This window comes from Lissotriton vulgaris, chromosome 1_1 (genome assembly GCF_964263255.1).
Source record: "Lissotriton vulgaris chromosome 1_1, aLisVul1.2, whole genome shotgun sequence".
NCBI classification, from domain to species: Eukaryota; Metazoa; Chordata; class Amphibia; order Caudata; family Salamandridae; genus Lissotriton; species Lissotriton vulgaris.
In genome coordinates this window covers 260,050,238-260,077,636 of record NC_141685.1, presented here as the reverse complement: position 1 = coordinate 260,077,636, position 27,399 = coordinate 260,050,238, and the positions used below count along the sequence as shown (strand labels likewise).

At 44.8% G+C, this 27,399-nt stretch overlaps 1 protein-coding gene across 1 annotated transcript in view; it reads right to left on the bottom strand.

The window, feature by feature from the left end:
* LOC147746872 (neutral amino acid transporter 9-like) overlaps positions 1-27,399 on the bottom strand; it is a 316,543-nt gene that overhangs the window by 151,097 nt on the left and 138,047 nt on the right. The window contains exon 8 of the mRNA XM_086925062.1: positions 20,415-20,417. Coding sequence (XP_086781188.1) covers positions 20,415-20,417 — 3 coding nt within the window. The remainder of the gene's footprint in view (positions 1-20,414; positions 20,418-27,399) is intronic.

Below are 27,399 nucleotides of genomic sequence, written 5' to 3'. Positions count from 1 at the left end.
ACATGCAGGCAGGCCATGATTAAGTACCTGCACGCGAATGATATCATTTTAAATGCTACCTTTGTAAAGTTCCTAAATATAGTTAAAAGGAAACTAGGATTTGCACCTAATGTAAAAATGTAACGGACGACAAAGCTGATGGAATGTCATTTTAAGTGGTTTTATACATGAATATAGCTTTTACTGTTTTTCCTGATGTGTAATATTGTAAGATTTTAAATAATCAACATAATAAACTACTTTGTACTTTGTATTTTTGTATCCAAAACAAACATTTTATTCAATCCGAAAAATAAGTGCAGATAGATCCAACCAGCAACCACCAGCTCAATTTAAGAACTGGACTTGTAACAGGATAGGACAAGCAGTACCGACTCTGACAAGCAGAAGGAACACTTGAAGACAGAAATACAAATCTGAGCATGGCATATATCTGAAATCCAAGATGTAGGGGAATTCAAACCAGCAAGGAGGGCAAACGAAATGGCCAGAGGGGTAAGGTACGTAGATCTGTAAGCCAGGCTCAGAAGACAAACAGAGTGGGACTCCACAGTGTAGAACAGATGAGAAGAAATAAGTGAAGGTTTTATGGCTTTATATAAGTAGGAATTTCCAAATATCCTCCCCCCCCATAGGTGTCACTAATTGCCCCAAACTGTTATGGCAGTAGATGCATAAAGATTTGAGGCATATTAACAAGGGATTTGTCTCCGCTTTTTTGGCTTTAAAAGCCAAAAAAGCGGAGATAGAATTATCTCCCTGTTAACAACAGGGTGCTAACATGCAAAATCGCATGTTAGCGCCCTTTTTCTCTACGCTTCCACTTGAATCTGTAATGAGATGCAAAGGGGGCGTTCCAGAGCAAAATAATAGGAGAAATATGGCTAAGCGACATTTCTCATAGCGCTTTGGCTGACTGTGCATTGTTATTATATTTGCTGTGCATTACTTGTGATAATATTGGCTGCGCATTATCTGTGATTGCATTGGCTGTGTTTAACTTGAGACTGCGTCACTATTAGCTCTGTCTCCGCGCTCGAACCCGCTCCCACCACGACAGTATCTGTAACATCATTTGGCCCTCATAGCGCCCCATTGCTCCTTGTTGTTGTTGTTGCGGCCATTTTCCTGGTTGACCCGAGCCCTCCCTCGACCTCGCTCCCGCCTCCCAGCTGCCCCTCCCACGCTCCGCCCCCTCCACTATCCATTTATGACCAATGACCCAATGCGCAGCGTCCACGTGCAGCGTTCGCGCCCCAGTCGCGCCGAAGGTGCGCCAAAGGTAAGCCCGTCTACGCCCGTCCGCGCCTGGACCGCGCCCAGCGCCAGACCCCCTGGCCCCTGTCCCACCCACCCCACCCGCATTACTTACGCCGCCTCCACCCTCCTAGCCCTTAACCCCGGCCGTCCCCTCAAAGCCGCTCCTGGACACACCCATGGACCCTTCTCTTGCTACTCCTGCAAGTTCGACGGCACCAAGAACAACTCCTCATTACGAACACACAACAGACATCCGACACCAACCACCTAAAATGCATCCTGCTCAACACCCGCTCGGTCCATAGGCATGCCATCGACCTCTGGAATCTACTAGACACCATCTCCCCGGACGTCGCCTTCCTAACAGAAACATGGATGAACGCCTCATCAGCCCCAGACATCTCCATAGCCATCCCGGAAGGATACAAGATCATCCGTAAGGACCGCACCGACCAAACAGGAGGAGGCATCGCCATCGTCCATAAGAACTCCATCCGCATCTCAACAAGCTCAGACGCCCACCTTGCCAGCGCCGAACACCTTCACTTCCAGATCCACACCGACCCCAAGACCACACTCAGAGGCACCCTCCTCTACCGGCCTCCAGGACCCCGTGCACAATTCAGTGACGACATCACCGACTTTATCACCCCACACGCCCTCCCCTCCGAGGAATACATCCTTTTGGGAGACCTCAACTTTCACCTAGAAAAGAGCAATGACAGCAGCGCCACCACCCTTCTGGACAATCTCGCCAACCTCGGACTCAAACAACTTGTCACTACCCCCACCCACACTGCAGGTCACACACTCGACCCTATCTTCACCTCCAGCAAACATGTCTCATTCAGTCACACCACAGCTCTTCATTGGACGGACCACAGCTGCGTTCACTTTATCTACAATAAGACCACAATCCACAACCATCCTCAACCCACTCTGCGAAGAAACTGGAACAAAATCACCATCGACCAGATCTCCTCATCGCTTCTTCTAAACCCCCCCGCCCACTCCTCAATCCCCGACCAAGCAGCCATTAACCTTACCCAATGGCTATCCAACAGCGCTGACATCCTAGCACCGCTGAAAAAACGTCAAATTAAACTTGGCAGCAAAAACGCCTCCTGGTTCAACGATGATCTTAAGAAATCCAAGAAACTCTGCCGCTCCCTCGAGAAGGCCTGGAAAAAAGACCCAAACACCAACACCAGAGACGCCTTCAAAAACGCCACCCGCATACACCACCAACTAATCCGATCTGCCAAGAAAGCCGCATTCAAAGACCGACTAGATAACAACGCCCACAACAGCAAGGAATTATTCAACATCGTCAAAGAATTTACCAACCCATCAGCCAACTCCAACGACATCACCCCCTCTCAAGCGCTCTGCAACTCCCTAGCCTCATTCTTCCACAACAAAATCGCAGACATCCACAACAGCTTCGACAACCAACCCGGAGACCAACCCACCCAACCTTCTGCAGAACCTTCACCCCCCTTGAACATCCTTAATGACTGGAACCCAATCTCCACTGAGGACACCATCCGCCTGATGAACTCCATCCACTCAGGATCCCCAACTGACCCATGCCCTCACCACATCTTCAACAAAGCAGACTCCATCATAGCACCACACCTCCGTGATGTCATCAACTGCTCCCTCAACTCCGCCACCTTCCCGGAAAGCTGGAAACACGCAGAACTCAGCGCCCTACTGAAAAAAAGCACAGCTGACCCCACCGAACTCAAAAACTACTGCCCCATCTCGCTTCTCCCATTCCCGGCCAAAGTCATCGAGAAAGCTGTCAACAACCAGCTCGCCACCTTCCCCGAAACCAACAAATCCCTCGACTCCTCACAGTCCGGCTTCCGAGCCAAACACAGCACTGAAACCGCCCTCATCGCAGCAACAGACGACATCCGAACTCTACTTGACAATGGAGACACAGTCGCCCTCATCCTCCTCGACCTCTCCGCTGCCTTCGACACAGTCTGTCATAGCACCCTCTTACAGCGCCTCAGAAACGTCGGAATCCAAGGAAAAGCACTGGAATGGATCACCTCGTTCCTCACCGGAAGGACCCAGAGAGTCCGCCTCCCACCATTCAAATCAGAGGCCACTGAAGTCATCTGCGGCGTGCCACAAGGATCGTCACTCAGTCCCACCCTCTTCAACGTATACATGAGCCTCCTTGCGGCCATCGTTCGCCAACACAACCTCAACATCATCTCCTACGCTGATGACACCCAACTGATCCTCTCACTCACCAAAGACCCTAACACCGCCAAAACCAACTTACTCGAAGGAATGAAAGAAGTAGCCGAGTGGATAAAGCACAGCCGTCTGAAACTGAACTCAGACAAAACAGAAGTCCTCATCTTAGGCACCTCCCCCTCCGCCTGGGATGACTCTTGGTGGCCAGAGGCCATTGGAAAAGCACCCATCCTGACGGACCACGCACGGAACCTGGGCGTCATCCTGGACTCCTCACTATCGATGACCAGACAAGTCAACGCCGTTTCATCATCTTGCTTCAACATTCTTCGCATGCTCAAAAAAATCTTCCGCTGGATCCCCACCGAAACCAGAAAAACAGTCACCCACGCACTGGTCACGAGCCGCCTGGACTACGGTAACACCCTATACGCCGGTACCACCGCAAAACTCCAGAAAAAACTCCAAGGCATCCAGAACGCTTCAGCCTGGCTCATACTAGACATCCCGCATAAAGAACACATCTCTGGTCACCTGAAAAACCTCCACTGGCTCCCCGTAAATAAGAGGATTACTTTCCGCCTCCTAACCCACGCACACAAAGCACTTTATGAACTTGGACCGGAATGCCTCAACACACGACTGTCCTTCTACACCCCCTCCCGCCAGCTACGATCCTCCAACCAAGCCCTTGCCACTGTACCTCGCATCAACAAAACCACCATTGGAGGTAGATCCTTCTCCTTCCTGGCAGCTAAAACCTGGAACTCACTTCCCACTCACCTTCGCCTTACTCAGAACCACCTAGAATTCAGAAAGCAACTTAAAACTTGGATATTCGACAAGTAATTCCCCACCCTTCTCCAAGCGCCTTGAGACCCTATGGGTATGTAGCGCGCTATATCAATCTCTTGACTTGATTTGACTGCAACCACAGTCACTATCACCGAGGTTATTGCAGTTTTTCATTGAATATCGCTGCAAATCCAGCGTTATTCAATGTAAAACGGTGATATTCCTGCTATCCCTGGTTTTATTTATCGCCATGGCGCTCAGTGTAGATAATACTACGCTACCATGGCGATTATCGCCGGTGATATATTTTTTAACGCTAACAGCGGTCAGCGATAATTTTCGCTGCCGCTTGTTAATATGCCCCTCAGTTTGTTAACCAAGGGGCATATTATCTAAGAATTGCGATAAATATCGCAAAACACGTTTAGCGCTCAAAATCCTATCGCCGTCTATCGCCGATTTGCATCGGCCTGTTAGCGGCGTATTATCAATGCTCAGCTAACAGGCGATGTCCAAACCAGCGATAGACGGTGACAGTGAACACAAGCGATGTTTTCACGCGCTAACGTTCACCATGTGAATATGGGGGGTAGATTCAGCATTGCAATCCGCCCCCCCCCCATGCAAAGTATGGGTAAGACCCAAAAATAGCAGGCGTTGGGAGACCTGCGATAAACGAGTTTATCGCAGGTTTTTGTCTCCCAACGCCGGTCCCGGGCCGCCTTGAAAATAATGCGTTCCCACCTCCAACTACATTTTACACGTAGTTGGACGTAGGAACGCCCACTTTGCATGTCATTAGCGATGTTTCTCGCTGACATGCAAAGTGGGGCAGTATGAGGATTGAGGCAGGCGTTAGCATGCCCTTGTTTATAGGGAGCTAGAAGTATCGCCGCTTTCTCGGCACAATTTGCCGAAAAGGCGGCAATACTTCATCTTGATAATATGGCCCCCAGTTTCTTTTTTTTTATTTCTTTTTTATTAAGCCAGTAGGCAATTATAGAAAACATCAAGATATAACCAGCATAAGATCGACAAAAAAGGAAATTAAACAACATCGTGAACAAATAACATCTGTACAGCCGGAAGTAATACATATATTAGGATCCCATCTGGAAGGTTACGCCCCATACGCATTAATTAAATCCTGAGTACCGACAGGCAAATAACAAAGAGATGGACTGAAGAAAGTAGATAATAAATACAAAAAAATAGGTAAACAATAGTTTGCAATTAGCCTGCACCTATATGTACAAACTGAAAAAAAAGATTTTTACAACCCTGCAGACTTTAATCCTTCTGAAAACAGTGGGGTCTAGGTATGATCTTCTATTGCCAGAGTCATAAATTCAGTTAAAGCCCCCCATATTTTAGCCCCCTGTCTTCGCTTCTGTGGCCCTTCGATAGCATACAGGTTAGTTTCCAGTTTGCATATAGCAAATAACCTTCCTCTCCACATCTCAAAAGTAGGAGGTTCTTTCTGGCGCCACAGTGAAGCTATACATAGTCTTGCCACGGCGACAGCAATATATGTTAAATATCTGAATGTATACATTCCCTGTGGAGACATTTCATCCTCTAGTACCCCCAAAAGCATAACCAAGTGATCAATGATTTTAGATCTGGGCATGTAGCGAACATGTGAACTATATCTGCCAGGTCCTTACCCTACCGAGTACATTTATCGTCATGTATCCCACCCCACCGTGCAATTTTCGCCGGTGTATAATACAAATTAAACATAGTTTTGTACTACTGTGTTTTTAAGTTAGAGGAAATTAGAAGTTTGTCGGCTAAAAGAATAGATTTATTAATATGCCCTGTTTCTAGATGGTTGTCCTTTTTAGATGCATGACTGAGCACCCGTACATGCAGACTTTGCAGCAGTTTACCATGGCTGATGCTGGATAACCGCATGTGGTGATAGAACTACTAGAGAGTACATTGGAGGTAAGGCAGCTCCAGACCATCACAAATGGGGAAGCCTATGTCTACATAGTGGGGTAGCTTGCAGAGCCCTTCTGATCGAACACTGACCCTGTCATGCCCACGAATCTGGTGGTCCACCTGCTGACCCTGGAACATGCAAGATTATATTCCCAGAACCCTATTGCAGGGAGCACAGGTGCTTCTCATCTCTGTAAGGGTCTCAGATCAAGGAGTATGACAGCACGTTGATGTGGCCCTTCAAGTGAGGTATTTCCATTCAGGATCATTCAAACAAGTACATATTTGGATGTGTCTCATTTTGATGTGTGCAGCATTGCAGTGGCGGCTGCTATTTACCAGGGGTGGAGGGGCGGAGGAAGGAGGAGAGAAGTGGGCAGTGGGTGTAAATTAAAATATTATATAATAAAAAAACACTCACCTTCAGGCCAGCCATCCAACCGGCCGCCGCCTCTCACTCCGCTGTGCCTATCACTGGAAGCAGGAACCACCCAGGCTCCTGAATCCCCTAGTCAATCATAACGCTGCAAAGCTTTCATTGTGATTGGTCTGAGCGCCGTGATTCGGCATTCAGATGGGGAGTGGGGGCCTGGGCATGTTCTTCATCCTCCTGGGCCCTGCCCTGGCAGTCCAGCCCCGCCCACACCAGGAAACGGAGAACTAAAATGATAACGCTGGTTAATATCATTTTAGTTTTCCTTTAATTACTTTAATTACTGCTCGCCGAGCAGTGGGGTGACACTCCTCCGCCTTAGCGAAGGAGCCGTCCCTGCAGCATTGTCAGATGGAAATGCCATATTTCAGTCAGTCAGTCAGTCAGTCAATCATCTTTATTCGGATACAATCGTAACCATAAAAGCACATGATATAGAAGATTTACAATGATTAAAAAGATAAAATTCCATAAACATGTGTCCTAAATAACTACAGGAAAAGCCAAATTAAAAGATAAAATACCAATATACATATATCAAAAGTGCCTAGTGCATGGGCAGTCCACATAACAGTAGATAAAATTAATAAAGCTGTACAGATGTCAGATTTCGTGGAGCTCAAAGACCCGTCATTGACCTACGCGCCCTTATAGCAGTTTTAAAGAAAATGCCTGTGCGGAAAATCAGATCGACATTGTCTAAATCTAACATGTGGCGATACGCTAACTCCAGACTAATTGGTCTCTGCTTATTAAAATATGGATAAAGCAGCTGTTTAGAGTATATACAGTAATATTTACAGAAGAATATAAAGTGCATGGTGGTTTGCTCACTCCTATCATCACATGGGCACAAAGTTTGTTTGTCATTTTTGTTATAACCTAATGGGAAGCAGAGTGCAAATCGAATTGTGCCTGCTCTGAATCGTAACAGGATACTCCTTTCCCAGCGGCTCATTGGGAGGGTCAGATACAAGTGGAGCGGGTAACTATACTGTTCTATGGCCAGGTAGTTACGTACAAAGGTTTTCCTGGACTCCACCACTAGCCGCTCGTTGTTATGTAGTTGGTAAAGAGCATCCCGAATTTCCTTTTTTGGGACTGATACAACCAGAGTGGGACCCAGGAAAACACTTTCTCTGTTAATGCTACGCAAACTAGAAATAACACCGCTTAGCCATGGAATTTCGAGGCCTTTGTCGCACTGTAGACAATCCTTTATAATCTGTTGTGTCAAAAGTGCTGCCTCGTTCTTCCACACTGATGCCCACATAAGTGCAGGTCGTGCTCGAATAAAATCAATTATAAAATTAATATTGAGCTCCTTGTGACATATATATTGAGGAGTAGAGATAGGGCTGGACAGTAATTTCCTGCAGAACCTATTCTCTTCTAGTTGGATTGCTGAGCAATTGGCAGTTCCCCAAATTTTTGTGCCGTATGTTGCCACCGGGGCACATTGTAACTTATATATTTTCTGGACTGCTGCAAGGGCACCCATGGTCTTGGGGCGGGGTAAACTTAAAATTGAATTGGTGGCCTTTGAGAACTTGCTCCTGGCGTGAGCTAAATGCTCACTCCAGGAGCCGTTCGCAGCAAAGGCCAACCCTAAATTAACAAAAGATTTTACTGAGGTCAGTTTTTGACCATCTATTGTTATTTATCCCATATCACGCTTCCCTGGCCCACTACTCATAAGAAAGGATTTTTTCAAATTTACCCGGAGGTCTAATTCATTCATATAGTGGTTAAAACTTTGGACAAGAAGACGCAGGGAGTTAGGGCGACGACCTATCAGAACCGCGTCATCCGCGTAAAGGAGTACCGGGATGGGCTCTTTATCAACATATGGAACGTCCTTGGTAGCCATTTTCAGGGAGGAATTAAGACCATTTATATATATAATAAAAAGCAGGGGTGCCAACACGCACCCTGGTCTGACGCCCCTGCCAATATTAATGGTCCCTGAAACCTCACCTCCCATCCCTATCCTTACTTGAGCCTGAAAGTCTCTATGTAGGTAGGCTAGGAAGTTTACCAATGTTTCATCCAGCCCACCTGCCGAAAGGATGGCCCACAGCTTCGACCAATTAACTAGGTCAAAAGCTGTGGACAAATCCATGAAAGCCATACAGATGGGGGTCTTCCTTGCGATGGTGTATTTTCCCAAAATTAAATTTAAATTGAGGCATTGTTCGACTGTTCCTATTTTACCCCTAAACTCCAGCTGGCATGGGCCCAGAATAGCATTTTCCTCTGTCCATTCCAGGATTTTATTATATAAAACTCTTCCTAAGATTTTGAGGGTGTTGTCTATGAGGGAGATCGGCCTATAGTTACATGGAAGCGATCTATCTCCCTTCTTAAAAATCGGGACTATAATGCTTCTTGCCCAAGTTGCAGGTATATTGGTCAAGGTTAGATTATTAAAAATGTTCAGAAGTAAGGGGGCCCAAAATTCCGGTTTCCACTTAATTAAATCACTTGGGAGCCCGTCTGGGCCGGAGCCTTATTGCCTAAGCTCTGATTGATAGCTTCTCTTACTTCTGAAATACTTTTATCTATGGGGACTGGGCTACCTGGTTTAAAAATTGTAGCGCATAGGGGAGAGGGGTGTAGATACCCGAAAAGTGTTCCACCATTGTCTCACTCGCTATGTTACAACAGATAGGTGATGGAGATTGACCAATGGAACGAACTTCCCGGACTGCTGCCCAAAAGATATTACCCTTGTTCTGGGCAGCAGCCTCAGATAATTTTTCCCACAGGTCGATCAGAAGCTCTTTCTTCTTATCGTTAGTTACCTTCATATAGTTTTTCCTAGCCAGTTTGACTTCTATTGGGCACCTTGGAGTGGCTGTAAGGGCTCTATGTAACTTCCGATTAGCTGATGAACAGTCCTTGTTAAACCATCTAGGATTGGGTGCTGCTTCGGGACGTGGTTTGGAAAGGAGAATTTTGATCATCTGGCAGATCTTCCCAAAATCCCCAACTATCTATCCTGGTGATTGATCAAGTGAGTGACAGGACTCAATCAATGGCATGTTGTTCCCTGACAATTTACTAAAAATTTCAGAATTATCAACCCCCTCCAACATAATCTTAAGTTGTCGGATGACACTGTTAAATTTGAGGCCCCACATTCAATTTGAAAAGTTGGCCTTTGGGCAGTGTATATCACTATCGGGATAGTGTTATGATCTCTGAAATCAGAAGGTACCACCGCAGCGGCTGCCAATTGATTTTCTATCAGCGGGCATAAAATCTATGGTGGTACTACAGCCCCTTCCCCTATAGGTCGGACAGTTGTTCCTAGTTGACCCCCTAACCAGGTACATAACATTAGACAGATTATATGATCTTAGGAACATGGACAATTCTCTGCCTCTACGTAATGATTGTCTGTAATAGGCTGATTCATTTTCAGAGTGTGTCCCCGAAAATTTAGCATTAAAGTCCACCCCCATTATAATGCCCAGTGAATCCCCTTTATTGGAATGGTTATCCAGTTCCGATATAAAATCAAAGAGCTTTATAAAGCTCTTGTTTGGGACTGACTGAAAGTCTTTATTATAAAAATGTATCAAATGGAAATGATTCCTTCTTTTATACGGAACTACTTGGAAATCTAAACTGTTCGATGGGATTACTTTAACTCTACCGCCGGCGGCCACGTTAATTCCCAAGAAGAGACCTCCAGAGGGTCTCCCCATCCTAGGAACATGGGATAGTACGCTGAAACAATGAAAACCCTCAATAAATAATTCTTCTGTGGCCCATATTTCTTGGAACATTACGATGTCATAGGACCTAATCATATTTACCCAATCTACGTTATCAAGTTTTGAGCGTAGACCTGCCACGTTCCAGCTCAAGACACTCAGGCTAATATCTTTGTCATTTATTAGTGGGTATAACCTCTTTTTGGGGCAATTAACTGTGGTTAGGATATTTATGGGTGGGCTAACATTTACATCTGCATTAGGGACCATGTCTGATAGTCAATCTTGTGTATCCAGAGTGGACAGAGCATAGTAACCATTAGAGAGGGGCATGACTGTTTCGATGCTTCTGTTTGGAATTAAAGGTGGCTTATAAAAGTATGCTGATATTGGGTAGAGGGGTTAGATGATTCGTCTGTGATAAACAGAAGGCGACGGACCATCTGAGGTCTTCTAAAATTTAAAACGAGACAGTCCCCTTCTATAGATTTGTTTGAAGGACCAACCCAACCTACTCGCCTGGCCATAAATATTTCCTCCATCCTATGGGGGCCAAACTTTTTATGTTTATGGAGCCAGTCTGCCGACTTGTTTTGCAGGTCGCACCAAGACTCTGTCTGTCCCTCCCTAAGTGCAGGAACTCCTGTGAAACCTAAAAATACCCCTGTACCCCAAAACCCAAACCTAGCCCTGAAACCTAAAAATACCCCTGTACCCCAAAACCCAAACCTAGCCCTGAAACCTAAAAATACCCATGTACCCCATAACCCAAACCTAGCCCTGAAATCTAAAAATACCCCTGTACCCCAAACCCCAAACCTAGCCCTGAAACCTAAAAATACCCCTGTACCCCATAACCCAAACCTAGCCCTGAAACCTAAAAATACCCCTGTACCCCAAAACCCAAACCTAGCCCTGAAACCTAAAAATTCCCTTGTACCCCATAACCCAAACCTAGCCCTGAAACCTAAAAATACCCCTGTACCCCAAAACCCAAACCTAGCCCTGAAACCTAAAAATACCCCTGTACCCCAAAACCCAAACCTAGCCCTGAAACCTAAAAATACCCATGCACCCCATAACCCAAACATACCCCTGAAACCTAAAAATACCCCTGTACCCCAAATCCCAAATTAAATTAATGTTTTAAAAAAGATAAACTGAACTATACTTACGTTGTAATAGCATGCGTTGTAATAGCATCTGCTATGTAATGTCATGCGTTGTAAAAACATTCGTTGTAAAGGATCCTGCGTTGTAGTAGTTGCGTTGTAAAAGTAGTCCGTTGTAACAGTTGCGTTGTAACTGTTGTTTCCCGTTAGGACGAGTACATATGGGGCAGAGGCTGGGGGGAGGTGAAACGCCATATTTTTTATTTTTGTCATATACCAGTGGAGAATTCCTATCTCTTTAATGACTTTGGCTCCAGGCTCTTTCAGTTGGATAATGGCTCATCTACTTGTCCCTTTATGTAATAAACAAGTGATGCATGAGCCTGTCTCCCACTTTTTGTTCTTTGTGCTGTCTGTCATGTTTAAAGGGACTGGATTTATGTCATGTTATGTTATGAGGATTTCTAGAGTGCACTTATTGCCCGAGAGGTATCCTGGCAGTGGAGTAGGTGAGTAGGCCAATTGAGCTCATAGTTGAATAGCCAGGTCTTCAATTTCTTGTGGAATTCGAGATGGGTTGGGGAGGTCCTGATGTAGTGTGGAAGGTCATTCCAGGATTAAGTGGCAATGTAGGAAAAGAGCGTCCTCCTGACTTGATCCTCTAGATGTGGGATATTTGCGCGAGGAGGAGTGAGGCTGAGCGAAGTTGTCTGGTGGGTTGGTGGAAGTTGAGGCGGTGGTTGGAGAAGGCAGGTCCAAAGCTGTGGATATAAGTATATGTGAGCAATTTGAATTGGCATAGCTTCTGGATTGGTAGCCAGTTTAGCTCTCTGAGGTGGGGTGTGATGTTTGCCTTGAGGGGATATTGAGGAAGAGTCTGGCAGTGGGGCTTTAGGTGGTCTGGAGTCTTTGTAAGATTTGATTTGCGATGCCGGCATAGAGTGTGTTGCCGTAGTCCAGTCTGCTGTTGATGAGGGTGTGGGCGACCATGCATCTGGTGTTGGTGGGGAGCCAATAGAACATTTTGTGGAGCATGAGTAGGATGAAGAAGCAGGAGGTGACAGAGTTCACTTGTTTGCCCATTGTGAGCCTGTCATCCACGAAATACCTAGGTTTTTGGCGCAGTCAGTGGGGGCGGACATGGGTACCAGGTCTATTTGGCCACCAGAAGAAGTCTCATGGAGAGCTCCTGTTGCCGAAGATCAGGACATCAGTTTTAGTTTATCCCCATTTGAGTAAGGACTTTGATGAGAGAGAATAGTAGAGTGCAAATAAGATCATAAGTAAGTAATCAGGACTTGCATGTTCCCCTTGCATTGAGAAGCTGCATTATTAGACCCCAAGGAAAGGAATGTCATATAAACATACGTGTTAACAAATGCCTTGTGGAGATTACCCAGAATGGAGCTCACCTCTTTGTAGGATAAATAACTCAAAGGTCCCCAGATATGACTAGTGACCTCATGGAAGGCCATTGATTGAGACCTATACATTGGTGGATTATAAGTAAAGTATGCTAAGGGGAGTCAATCATTGACTCGTGTACCTAGGTGGATAATGGAGAATGTGTCAGAAACCAAGACCAATACCACATGTAAAAGTGGATGAATGATATTATTTTCTAATTAAAGAAAGTTTGCATACACTCACATGAATTATTGAATAAAACCTTAGAACCTGGTTAAGAGAAAGATACACTGAGATGGACACCTGGGTGGGTAAGTAGAGGTGTTGTGGATGCCGAGGCCCCGTTGGCTGGGCTCCTCAAAGTCAGGGGGCTAAGGATGCAGGGGTGCATTTGGACGTCGGAACCTCTTTAACGGAGCCGGTCGCAGTCAGGTGGACCCTTTGTGATGAGGCTGCAGGCATATTCATGGAGTCCAAGAGAAGTTAACTCCTGATGATTTCGACGTCTGGAACGCTAGGGAGGTTTCACTGGACAGGTGAGCCACTCAGACTTGGACTGTGGGCGTCAGGTGCAGAGTGGGCAGGTTCGTGTTTCCAGCTGGATCAGGTATCCTTGGAGTTGTTTTCTTATGGACAGGGCCTCTGTCCTCGGAATATCTGGTCTTTGTTGAAGAGCGGACAGTCTTCCCCGTGTTTCTGAAAGTCGCTGTCTTCAGGACAGGTGTTGTCTTCTTTGTAGGGTCTTTAAGTGGGAGACAGGCTGGTAGGGTTGGGGATAATTCATTAGCCATCTTCAGGCTTGGCTGCACGGTGTATTCTTCATAGTCCTTCTTCTTAGGTCATAGGAATCTGAGGATCAAGGTGAAGGGGTGCCCCAAAATACTGAATTTAGGGGCATTACAGGCACTGCCAGGGAGTAGCCAATGGTATACTTACCTTTAGGGGGACTACATCCTTTTTATGTCCCCTCCGTTTGGAGAGGGGTATCCTCTAATCCTATTTGCTAAAATCCTTCCATTCACCATGGAGTATTTTCCAAGGAGGGGGCAATTTCAGTTCAGGACACCTTAAGGGTAGTACTGGCTGAGAGGGGACACATCTCTACACACTACTAATTTTCCCGCTGACCTTGCCTCCAAAAGTGGAGTTTGGTCAGAGGGGCAGGTATCTACACTAGCTGGAAAGGCCCTGGCTAGCATAACAAAGGGCAGGAATCATTTAAGGCTTACCAGTCTGAATGCTGTTCCTGCTTAGGGATACCCGAGAAGCACCTCCACCCCAAGCAGGCTTTTTTCCTGATCCACGAGAGCTCACGTGCTGCCATGTCAGGAGGTCAGAAACATGTCTGAGTGTGGCAGACTGGTGCAGACCAGTCAGCTGTACACTCGGGAGTTGGTCGTTTTTCAGGTTATTGTAAAAGTGCATTTTACAATAAATCCACTGACATTAGTGTGGGCTTATTGTGCTAAAACACTTGATACCAAACTTCTTAGCATAGCATTCAGTAAAACCATCATGGAGCATTGGAGCTCGTAATGACAAACTCCCAGTTCATGTATTCGATATGGCTTCACTGCACTTACAATACCTAAAAATAGACTTAGACGCAGTAGGGGCATATAGCTCATGCACCTATGCCCTCACCTGTGGGTGCACCCTGCCTTAGGGCTGTGAGGCCTGTTAGAGGGGTGGCTTACCTATGCGACAGGCAGTGTTTTTGGGCATGGCACACAGGGATCTTTATCATGTCGACTCTTAAGACTTGTCTGCACGAAACACACAGTCTGCTGTGATGTGTTAGGTGTGGAGTCTCTGAGGGTGACATAATACATGCTACAGTCCATAGAGACCCTGTCTGGTCACAAGGCTCTTGGTACCACAGGTACCTGTGCCAATTGTAGAAACAAGGTACAGTTTTGGGAAAGACCACATGCAGTGGGAACCTGATAGGCAGGGACCCAGTGCACACTCAGGCAAAGTGCATCAGATATCAGACAAAAAGCGAGTGGTAACCATGCAAAAAGGGTAACTTTCCTGCAGGTGGATACTGCCACAGAAACCCAGTCTCCTAAGACATATTGACAATAGGGGACTTAAATAAAGAGGATTGGCCAGGCAGCCACAGATAAGTTCTTCAGATGTCAGACAAAAGGTGGGTGTAACCACGCGAAAAGGGGCACTTTCCTAACAAACCCTCCCCACAAATGGAAGAGGATGAAACTAACCTTTTCCAAGAGAGTCTTCATTGTCTAAGTGGAAGAACCTGGGAAGTCCATTTGCATTGGCATGGGCTGTCCCAGGTCTGTGTTTCTATGTAAAGTCCATTCTCTGTAGGGAGATGGACAACCTCAAAAGTTTTGGGTTCTCACCTTTCATCTGCATAAGCCATGTGAGCAGTCTGAGGTCAGTTTGAATCAGGAAGTGAGTACCAAACAGGTATGGAGTCAACTTCTTCAGGGACAAGACCACAGCAAAGGCCTCCCTCTCAACGACACTCCAACGCTGTTACCTGGGGAGTAAACTCATGCTAATAAAAGCAACAGGCTGGTCATGACCATCATCATTGGTGTGGGATAGGACTGCTCCTATCCCTAGATCAGAGGTTTCAATCTGCACAATGCACTGCTTAGAGTAGTCTGGAGCTGTGGGACTTGTTGCTGAGCACATTGCCTCTTTTAGGGTGTCAAAACGAATTTTGACAACTGGGGGGCACATTTTACACCACTAGTATGTCACTTTTTCTGACGTTCTGTTGGGGTTTAGTCCTTCACCTTATTTACCAGCCAGTGTTAACCCACTTAACGTTGTGTAACACCGCCTTGTAAATAATGCCCCTATTCACGCAGCACTTAGCGTGAAAGGGGCATGCACTGGGTTTTGCAGGGGGGCTTTCTGCTGCAACACCCATTGCTTTATTACACTGGCCCATATTTACAAGGTATAGGGCAGTGCCAAAAATACAGCCAGGGAATACCTGGTCTTAAGCCGGCATAACGAGGAGAAATGTTTTATTTCTCTTCGTATTTTGCTCTGTTTTACATGTGCTGTAGCACACATAGAAACAGCAAATCGTCAGGCCAGGCACTCTTGCAACATGGCGCAAGGGTGCCTGCACTGGCGCTAGGCAGCTTTTTTAGCATCAGCGTTAAGGGAAACACAGGGGTGCGTTGCATTCTTGTAAATACAGCACATCCCTGCATTGTGAAACTGATGGCGCACGGCATTTCCAATTTTGGCGTAACACCACGCTCCACCAGTTTCTAGTAAATATGCTCTTAACTGTCCAGTTTACTTTCTTGTGCATCTTCGTGGAGGTGAGTTCTGTGAGGGGTGTTACAATGGATCCATTCCATACCCCTTCACAAACCTCCTGTAATACCCTGTCAAGCCAAGGAATGCCCTGACTCGGATGTGGGGTGTTGGAGCTTCCCAGTCCAGAATTGTCTGGATCTTGGGTTGTAAGGGTTACACTTGGCCTCCACCTACAAGGTGGCCGAAGTATACAACAGTACCCCACCCTAGCTAGCATTTTGATATCTTGATAGTTAGACCTGCAGATAGCAGGGCCTGTAAACTTTCCCCAGATGGACCATGTGATCCTGCCTGGAGGAGCTAAAAATAGCAATATCATCAAAATAGGCTGTACTAAAGGCCTCCAACTCAGAAAGGATTTGATTTACGAACCTTTGGAAGGTGGCTTGGGCATTCTTTAAGCTAAAGGGCATAACAATAAACTGATAACGCCATCTGGTGTGGAGAATGCTATATTTTCTTTAGTTCCTGGGGCCATGCCAATCTGTCAGTATCCTGCAGGTAAGTCAAAGGTCCTGAGAAATCTGGCTGCACCCAATGTATCTACCAGCTCATCAGCCCTCGGTATAGGTCGAGCATCTGCTTTAGGGACAGTCAGTATTGAGACCTCTGCAGTCCATACAAAACCCAATTTCTCTCTTTCCACTCTGTGGGTGAGGCTTGGGGACTAAGACCACAGGGCTAGCCTAGGGACTCTATGAGGGTTCAATAACCCCTAACTCGAGCATGTTGCTTACTTCAGCTTTGATACTCTCCTTAACTTGGTCAGACTGCTGCTAGATATTTGTTTTGACGGACAAGCTGTCCCCAGTGTCCACATAATGGGTATACCAGTGTGTCCACCAAGGGGTTAAGGAGAAGCACTCAGCATACTGATGTGGCACTTGCCTGCAGTTTGCCTGCTGTTTGGCAGAGAGGGTGTCTGAGTAGACAACTGAATCCACTGACCATCTATCGCAATACATACATTTGGACTGTAAGAGACGAGGTCAAGGAGCGTTTCACTCTCTGTCTCCTGATCCTCATCAGTCGCCATCAACATGGTCACATCAGCCATGTCACAGAAAAGTTTGAGGCAGATCACATGGATCACACTCTTTGGGTCCTGTTAATGCCCAGGTCTACCAAGTAGGTGACCTCACAATTCTTATCTAGGATAGGGTACGGACCACTCATTTGTCTTGCAGAGCCGTTGGTGCTACAGGCTCTAGAACTCCCACCAGTGCAGCCTTTTAGTCATACCATAGATTCTGGAGCTCTTGGGTGGCCTCAAGATTTTTGGATGCTTTCTTCATGTACTCTGCCATTCAATTCAATTACTTTATTCTGATAAAAGTATATCCATAAAAAAACAATTCTCATTACAGCACATAAAATGCACAAATTCATAATAATCATAACAAATATAAAAACAGATACAATAAAACATTGTTCATAAAGTGCACATCATGTACTCCGCCATTATGGAATGCAGGCCTTGCACATAGTCTACAATATCCTGCTTAGGTTCTTGGGGAGGCTTCTCCCAACCTTCGTTCACAAGACAAAGTGGTCCCCTAACAGGATGGCCTAACAGAAGTTTAAAGGGAGAAAACCATTCTCCCTTCTGAGGCATCTCTCTGTAGACCAAAAGCAGGCAGGCATCCCATCTCCTTTTGATTTGTTTCAGGGAGTCATATCATCATGCCTTTCAGGTGGCTAAGGTGCTATCCCACTAAATGATGTCATTTATTTTTAATTCTGTATTTTAAATATAATTTTTTATTTCTTGTTGAATCTTTCAACCTGGCCATAGGTTTGTGGATGGTAAGGTGTGATGAACGTATAGTTCACTCCACACTCATTCGACATGTGTTGCAGGAATGCAGTCATAAAGTTGGAACCTCGGTCTGAAACGACCTCCTAGGGTAACCCTACCCTGGTACAGACACCAATGAGAGCCTTGGCTTCTGCAGGGGCTATAGTAGTCCTAAGGGAAATTGCCTCAAGAAACCTGGTAGCATGATCCACTAATACCAGTATGAATTTCTTTCCTGATGCTATGGGATGTACAAGTGGACCCACTATGTTCACTCTACCCTTTCAAAGGGAACCCCAACCACTGGGAGTGGAATTGAATGGGCCTTTGGGTGTCTATCTGTCTTGCCATTGGCTTGACAGGTGACACAGGAGCTACAAAACTGCTTTACTTTCTGGGACATATTTGGCCAGTAGAAATGGCTGAAAAGCCTATTCCAAGTTTTTGTCTGGCCAAGATATCCAGCTAGGGGGATATCATGGGACAATATGAGGATACATTCTCTAAATGCCTGAGGCACTACCACCCTCCTAGTAGCACCAGGCCTGGGGTCTCTGGCCTCAGTGTAAAGAGGTCCCTCCTCCCAATAGGTCCTGTGGGAGGCTTTCAAGAGTTGGACAGGTCCTCCGTCCAAGGCACAGCTGTTCCCTAAAGGGTCCCCCTGGCCCTACGAGTTCAACTTTGTAAGGTTCAAGTCTCTGGTCTCAGTTCCCTCTTGGAATGAGAAGTCCTCTCCCTGAGGAGAGGGGTCCTGAGCTTTTTTCAGTACAGAAGCCAGCCTCCCAGTCTTCTTACCTTTTTTTTCTTGGAAGATTGGGACATTATTCCATACTCCAACACTTCTTTTTCACCCTGTGCTAAGCCCTGTGCCCTTGTTATACATATTATCAAAAATAGAATAACGGACACTAGTTACACCTTATGACCTTTGGCATAAGGGATAAAGATCAGAGTAGCCTCAAAAAACTCTGTGTTATGGTTGGAAAGAGGTGCGGTATATGTGTTTTGTCCGCCCCACACTAGAGTTGTGGCAGTTATCATTGGCTGCTCTGAAGTAGTGGGTTTGCCAGCCTCGCCCGAGGCGCCTCTGGTCTAGGGTGCAGTGTCCAGAGATTTTACGTGAAAAAAGGTGTAAAGAAAACTGTGCAAAAAAAGGAACAAATATTAAAAATAGGGGGTAAACAGCCCCAAAGTTCTTTAATGGGGAATGTTCCTCACCACAATTAAAAATAAATGGTACGATCTTAGACCGAGTTACTAGGTCTGATAGTATGGTTAATAAAATACGTCGACATGTTTCAGCTCCTGGGGCCTGGAAGGGTCTGCGGAGCTTTCGTCAGGACTCACAAACATAAAGGTATTGTACTCACACAATTAGTGCAGTCATTTTTGTGTACAAACACTCTTGTTCAGATTGTGTATTGTTAGGGAATTTCCCTTCATAATCTGCAATGAGATAGACAAAAATACAGGTTTTGCATACACACATACACCTTACACCTAATGATAGTGAATTTCATTATCAGAGTTTTGTGACATTTTCGGCAAAACTTCTAGACTTTAAACAGTGGCAAGTTAGTGGAGAGTAGAGATGCTAGGTTCTCTTATGTTAAAAACGAAATACTGGTTGTTATCTTTGCTGTGCATACTTGGTCTAAAGTGCGCGTTAGAGCTGTACTCATGGTACAAACAATTCTTTGACCTTGCAGTCTGGTAGGGGATAGAGTGTTATCAGAGCACCCGGTATAGAGCAAAGCGGGAAGTCAGGCTGTATACATAACGTTATTTCATCGCAAAAAGATTGTACAATGTTTTCCTACCTGAAAGACAATAAGTATTCTGCCTCACCGGGGTCTCATTATTTTGAAGCCGCTTGAAGCTCAGAGCTGTCGTAGAGAGCGTTCCGTTAGTATTTAGAGAGGATTATTCATCTTACCGGTATCTCTGGGTGATCGCCGCCATTACCCGCGTGTGTAGATGCTTCCGCCTTGTGCTGACTCTGCCCCGGGGTGTGGTTAGGATCGAGAGCACTATGATTTAAAGGCGCAAGACGGGTCAGATAGGCGTGCTGGTTTCATTGGAGTTTTTTTTTTTTTTTTTGTTTTTTTTCGTTGAGGTGATAGCTTTATTGATCTAATGAAACAGAGTTGTTATCGAGCGGTTTCATCATAAAGTGCAGTTCTGTAGCTTATCAGTGATCGTTGTCAGTTGGCAAAACGGTGCCAGGGGATGGCATCGTTCAGCCCGTGTTCACAGGTTCACATCATCTGATCCTAATTTGGGACACATCAGCTGACTTGGAACAATTCATCCATTGGCTCAACCATCTTGACCCTTGGCTCAAGTTCACTTACACTTCCAGTAACAACAGTTTGGATTTCTTGGATCTGACAATCTTTGTGGAAGATAACATTCTACAAACAAAAACTTATACAAAGCCTACGGCCAAAAATAGTTTGCTCTCTTACCAGAGCTACCACCCTAAACCTCTAAAAGACAACCTGCCTTTCAGCCAATTTCTCAGATTAAAACGAAATTGTAGCAAGAAAGAAGATTATCTGATCCAAGCCCAAGAGCTCAGCCTGAAACTGTCCAAAAGAAACTACAAAGAAAAAACAATAAAATATTGCAAAAAGAGAGCAAACAATCAACCTAGGGAGTGCCTTTTACAAAGCTACCCCAAGACACAAACACAAGATCTGACGACCTGTGTCACCACCTTCTGCCCATCAACATACGAAGTGAACAAATTGATAAATAAAAACTGGCATATTCTGAACACTGGAGTCTTCAACTGGCCAAAGCCAAGGTTTGCCAACCGCAGAACAAAGAACATCAAAGATGTTTTGGTCCATACCCGTCCCCAGAAAAAACAACAACTAACCATCACGAGGGACGTGAGTATGAATCCAGTGACAGGCCACTATCCCTGTGGCTCATGTGTAGCCTGCAGAACCACCACCATGTCTAAAACACTGCAGCTAACGGAAAAATTGGTATGGACACAACGCCAACATACGAACTGCAATTCGTCACATGTTATATACATGATTACCTGCAAATGCAACAAGAGATATATTGGCATGACATGTCGCAAGATTAAATTGAGGATTGGCGAGCATAAAAGTAATATCCGCCTTAAGAAAAACACCACAAAATTGTGTGCCCATTTCATTGAAATGGGCCACTCATGTGAAGAGCTCCAATGGACAGTGCTTGAGATGCTCACCGATAAAAACACAAACTGTGAGCGCCGTTTGTTTGAAAAAGAGCAAAGGTGGGTGGATCGCCTTAAAACCTGTGAACACGGGCTGAACGATGCCATCCCCTGGCACCGTTTTGCCAACTGACAACGATCACTGATAAGCTACAGAACTGCACTTTATGATGAAACCGCTCGATAACAACTCTGTTTCATTAGATCAATAAAGCTATCACCTCAACGGAAAAAAAAAAAAAAAAAAAAAAAAAAAAAAACTCCAATGAAACCAGCACGCCTATCTGACCCGTCTTGCGCCTTTAAATCATAGTGCTCTCGATCCTAACCACACCCCGGGGCAGAGTCAGCACAAGGCGGAAGCATCTACACACGCGGGTAATGGCGGCAATCACCCAGAGATACCGGTAAGATGAATAATCCTCTCTAAATACTAACGGAACGCTCTCTACGACAGCTCTGAGCTTCAAGCGGCTTCAAAATAATGAGACCCCGGTGAGGCAGAATACTTATTGTCTTTCAGGTAGGAAAACATTGTACAATCTTTTTGCGATGAAATAACGTTATGTATACAGCCTGACTTCCCGCTTTGCTCTATACCGGGTGCTCTGATAACACTCTATCCCCTACCAGACTGCAAGGTCAAAGAATTGTTTGTACCATGAGTACAGCTCTAACGCGCACTTTAGACCAAGTATGCACAGCAAAGATAACAACCAGTATTTCGTTTTTAACATAAGAGAACCTAGCATCTCTACTCTCCACTAACTTGCCACTGTTTAAAGTCTAGAAGTTTTGCCGAAAATGTCACAAAACTCTGATAATGAAATTCACTATCATTAGGTGTAAGGTGTATGTGTGTATGCAAAACCTGTATTTTTGTCTATCTCATTGCAGATTATGAAGGGAAATTCCCTAACAATACACAATCTGAACAAGAGTGTTTGTACACAAAAATGACTGCACTAATTGTGTGAGTACAATACCTTTATGTTTGTGAGTCCTGACGAAAGCTCCGCAGACCCTTCCAGGCCCCAGGAGCTGAAACATGTCGACGTATTTTATTAACCATACTATCAGACCTAGTAACTCGGTCTAAGATCGTACCATTTATTTTTAATTGTGGTGAGGAACAACCCCCATTAAAGAACTTTGGGGCTGTTTACCCCCTATTTTTAATATTTGTTCCTTTTTTTGCACAGTTTTCTTTACACCTTTTTTCACGTAAAATCTCTGGACACTGCACCCTAGACCAGAGGCGCCTCGGGCGAGGCTGGCAAACCCACTACTTCAGAGCAGCCAATGATAACTGCCACAACTCTAGTGTGGGGCGGACAAAACACATATACCGCACCTCTTTCCAACCATAACACAGAGTTTTTTGAGGCTACTCTGATCTTTATCCCTTATGCCAAAGGTCATAAGGTGTAACTAGTGTCCGTTATTCTATTTTTGATAATTGTTAACTAACCATTGGGGAACGAAAACGGAGACTCTGATCCCTTATCCCTCCTTTTGATTAATTACCCAATTACCCTTGTTATACATACCAACTCAGGGATTCACAGCATGGCTACATGGGTTTTTAGTTTTGCCTCAGATAATTTCCTAGCAGATATTCAAATGAGATCTTGGAAGAGACCACTACCTCTTTCAGGCCAGTAACCCCTCCCCACTCAAATGATACCAAAGCCATGGGGAGGACTGTAGTGACATCATAGGCGTTCGTGACTAGATAGGTTTTTCTCTCAAGCAGAGAGTGTCTGTGCTTAGTCCGAACCAGTTCTGTCCTCTCTGGCCCAGCTTCCAAGCAGGAGGTGGAGACAGCATTGTTCAAGGCAGACCAGGCCCATTCAGGTGCAAGGAAATCTCCCCCACTACTCTAAATGCAGCCCAGGTCTATTCAGCCCAGCCCTGACTCATCCAGACTCTCTGGAGCCACTGCACATCCCCAGCCCCTGTCCCTCAAAAGCCAGACAGTCAATCCACAAACCCAGCAGAGGCACACAGGATGGCTAAGCAAGAAAATATCTACTTTCTAAAAGTGGTATTTTCAAGCCCAGAACACAAAAATCATCCTTACTAAAAGATGAATTTTTACAATCTGAGTCCACACATACTAAACTCCATTTCTCTAACTTGTCCCAATGGGAAGTTATGCTTATAAGATTTTATAAGTAAAACTTATAAAATCTGATAGGACAGATAGCTTCACAGTGGTGAAAAACGAAATACACTGTAATTCACCACCAGAACATGTCACACACACCAGTACATGTCCTACCTTTAACATACATGGCACCCTCCCCACAGGGGTACATTGGGCCTACCATAGGGGTGACTTATATGTAAGAAATGGGAAGGTTAGAGCCTGGAAAGTGGGTGCACTTGACAGGTCGACATGGAAGTTATAAACTGCGCGCAGACCCTGCAGTGGCAGGTCTAAGATTCCTTTTCAGGGCTACTCCTGTGGCTGGCACAATCAGTGCTGCAGGCCCACTAGTAGCATTTGAATTACAGGCCCTGGCACACTCTGTGCACTTTACTAGGGGCTTACCAGTAAATCAAATATGCCATTCATGGAAACACCAATCCATAACAACAATTTACAACAGGAGCACTTGTACTTTAACACTGAAAAGCACTGAGAAGGTGCACAGAGAAACGAAACCAGCAAAAACAGAGGCAAAACCAGCAGGTCAGAAAGCAAAAAGATGGGGGAAATACGTCAAAAGATGTCAAGTCCAACAGCTACGAGGTCAGAATGCACTGTGTCTGTTTACTCGCAAAATGGGGGATATTATTGGCACAGTGGCATGCCCCTTCCATAGCCACGAAAGGGGCGAAAGGCAGACTGAGGCTCAGGTGTCACTGTGAAGCCCAAGGACTTGGCTGTATGACATGATTCCTTGAAGCACTCCAGCGCCGATTCTGCCTTCTCTCCGAAAAGATGTATCCCATCGAAGCCGAGGGCATGTTCATGAGAGTACACTTGATATCCCCCAAAAATCCAGATGTTGTCATCCAGGAGTGGCACCAAAAGACCACCATCGACAATACCACTCTGCCCAGCGAGTCAGTCATATCCAGACCGCACCTCATGGTGAACTTTGCTGCATCCCTCCCATCTTTCACTGCTTTCGAGAGGATGGGCCGGGGCCTTTATCCGGACCTGTGGCAGTAATGGGCGAAAAGGCATGCTGTGTTCACCGACCGCAAAGCCACGCTGGCAGAAGAAAACATCTTCATTCTGAGTTCCGCCAGCCTCTTGGATTCCCTGCCTTGGGGAGCAGCAGGGAATGCGCCATGGGAAATTGTTGCTTTGACTACGAAGCTAAGGAAATTAAGAACACCCGGGGCAGGGCGATGGCGACAGGCAATTGTCCTGTTCACAGGAGCCCCTGTGCTAGGCTTGGATCAAGTTCCTACAAGGACGTCAGTCAGTGCTTTGCTGTTTTTTTTCATTTTATTTGTCCTCATTCATTATCAGATAACTTTAGGGCTTGTCAAATTAACTCAGTGGTCCCTCTCTCAAATGGCACCAACTGGAGAGCTCTACATCTAGATGGATATGCTTTACACAGGGCCTCTCTACAGATTGGTTCTGTATCTCTCGGGCCCCTCACAGAAACCATAGAGATTAAGTAAATTAGTTTAAAGGTTTAGGGCCTGATTCACAGAACTAACTTAACACAAAATCCTAAACTTACTACTTTTGGTATTCACAGAAGTTAGGATTTTGTCTTAAATTTGTCTTAAGACAAACTTAAGACAGACTTAAGTTATGGATTTAGTCTTAAGTTTGTCTTAAGTCTGTCTTACGTCTGCCTTAAGTCTGTCTGTGAATACCACAAGTAGTAAGTTTAGGATTTTGTCTTAAGCTAGTTCCGTGAATCGGCCCCTATATCATTGGACTGATTTGGGTTATTTTCATTATATCGATCCAAGCTATTCAGCCATTTTTTGCATGGGCCCCAGTAATCTTTTCTACTATTTTTTTCTTTTTTTACTCCAACTCTATCCAGCTTCATTGTATACTTGATTGATATCACCCAATCCAAAAGAGTTGGGGAAATATCCTTAACCCATTTTTTACAACTTTCCCTTTCGTGCCAATAGGATATAAGATCAGGTATAGCCATAATCTGGTTTCCCCTCCTGACATAGGCTCATATTATAGGAACAATCCAAAAAAGACTGAACTTATGCTTACCTTCGTACGTATGCCAAAAATAGCTTCCATACCTCTATTTATCTCCGCCCAGAATTGACACAGCTTTGGACAAGTTAAAAACATACGGACATCGTCCGCGTTTATCTCGAAACACTTAGGACACTTTGGTGCTGGACCATTCATAATGTTTGAGGGCTTAAGAGGAGTCCAATACACCCTGTGAATACAAAAAATATGATTTCTTTTTAAATGTGCAGGTTGGACTATCGTGTGTAGAATGTCATGAGATACTTGCCATAAGTCTTCAAGGTTGCAGTCAGGCAAGTTCTCTCCCCACAGCTCCTTTAGTGACTTAAATTCGCCCTCTCCCAGGACGAGGAGTAACCAGTACAGAGTCGCCACTTCTTTCTTCTTTGCAATTTTCTTTGATAGTGTTGTTTCTAATTCGTTGGACATACCCACATTCATCCCAACAGTTTGATGCCAACTTTTTATTTGCCAATATTTAAATTTAGATAGCTCTTTATCTAGTAGTAAGTTCATCTCATCCCAAGATGTCAAAACTCCTTCTGGAGCCAGCTGGCCCCATTGCAGAATTCATGCTTTGATTAAGGGAGTTAATAAGACATCTCTAGTCCATTCTGATGATCCTGGTGCATTCCAAATTGGAGCGAGAGCACTGAAATAACTGATTTTTAAAGTTTTCTTGATCTTGGCCCGAATACTTACTAAACTTTTAGGCGGAGTTTTAAAAAAAACCTTGGATCTCCATGCTTGTATAAGAAGCCCTGCCTTCCACTCTCCACCTCTCGAAGCATCTCCTTAAACAATACGCCAATATCAGATCTGCCTGGTAAGTCCATTAGCATTTTACCTGCCCTCAGTGAGAATACCCTTGCGTATAAAACTAAATCCGGGAGAAATAGCCCTCCTTTATCTTTTTTCCTGCGTAGCTTCTTCCACGATATTCAGGTTCCTTTCAAGGCCCATATAAAGGTATTTAGTTTTGATTGGATATTTTTCAAGGTTCTATCATTAAATGCTAGCGAAAATGCTTTGTAGTAAAAAAGATTATTTTTAGTAACAGCATAATTTTTATTAAATTAACTCTGCCAATCAATGTCAGAGGTAGATAGACCCAACCGGTTGTGGGTTTTTGTAATTCTTTCCCAACCTTTTGGAGATTTATTTCTGTGATCTTATCAATGTCTTGAGTAATCAATATTTCTAGATATCTTATTATTTTCTTTGTTGGATAGAAACAGTCTCCCAAATTCCAGGCCATGCATTCTGTTTTAGCTTCATTTATTTCATATCCAGAGACCTGGCCAAACTCCTGTGCTTCTTTATATATTAACAGGACTGTGGTATTTAAATTAGTCGTGAATATCATAAGATCATCGCCATATAATGCCGCCTTCTTCTCCCAATCTCTGAATTTAAAAGAAGGTATATTGGGATGTGTTCTGAGCTTCTCAGCCAACGGCTCAATGTATAAATTAAAAAACATTGGAGATAACGGGCAACCCTTGCGGGTGCCTCTCTGGATTTTAACCGGTTCAGAAAGATTGCAGTTTACTAAAATTCTAGCCATAGGAGACTTATAAATCAAAGAAATTGACCTACAGAATTTTTTACCTAGATTGCTCTATTTTAATATGTATTTCAGATAGGCCCAATTTTCTCTGTCAAAGGCCTTCGTGGCATCTATTGTTATTATGGCCAGGGGGATTTTATGTAAGGTCGCCTCATTCATTCTTCCAATCAACTTATAGATAAGGTGTCTTATTCCCCTCCCTCTAACAAACCCTACCGATCTCCATATAGAAAATTCTCTGTCACTCCTTTTAATCTCTCTGCCAGTATTTTTGTAAAAATCTTATAATCTATATTGAGCAGACAGAATTAGGCTGGTAGGAGTCGCATGAACGCAGTGATTTAGAAGGTTTAAGGATTAGCGCTACCATTGCTTCATTCCAAGAAGGTGATATGTCTCCCCCTTCTT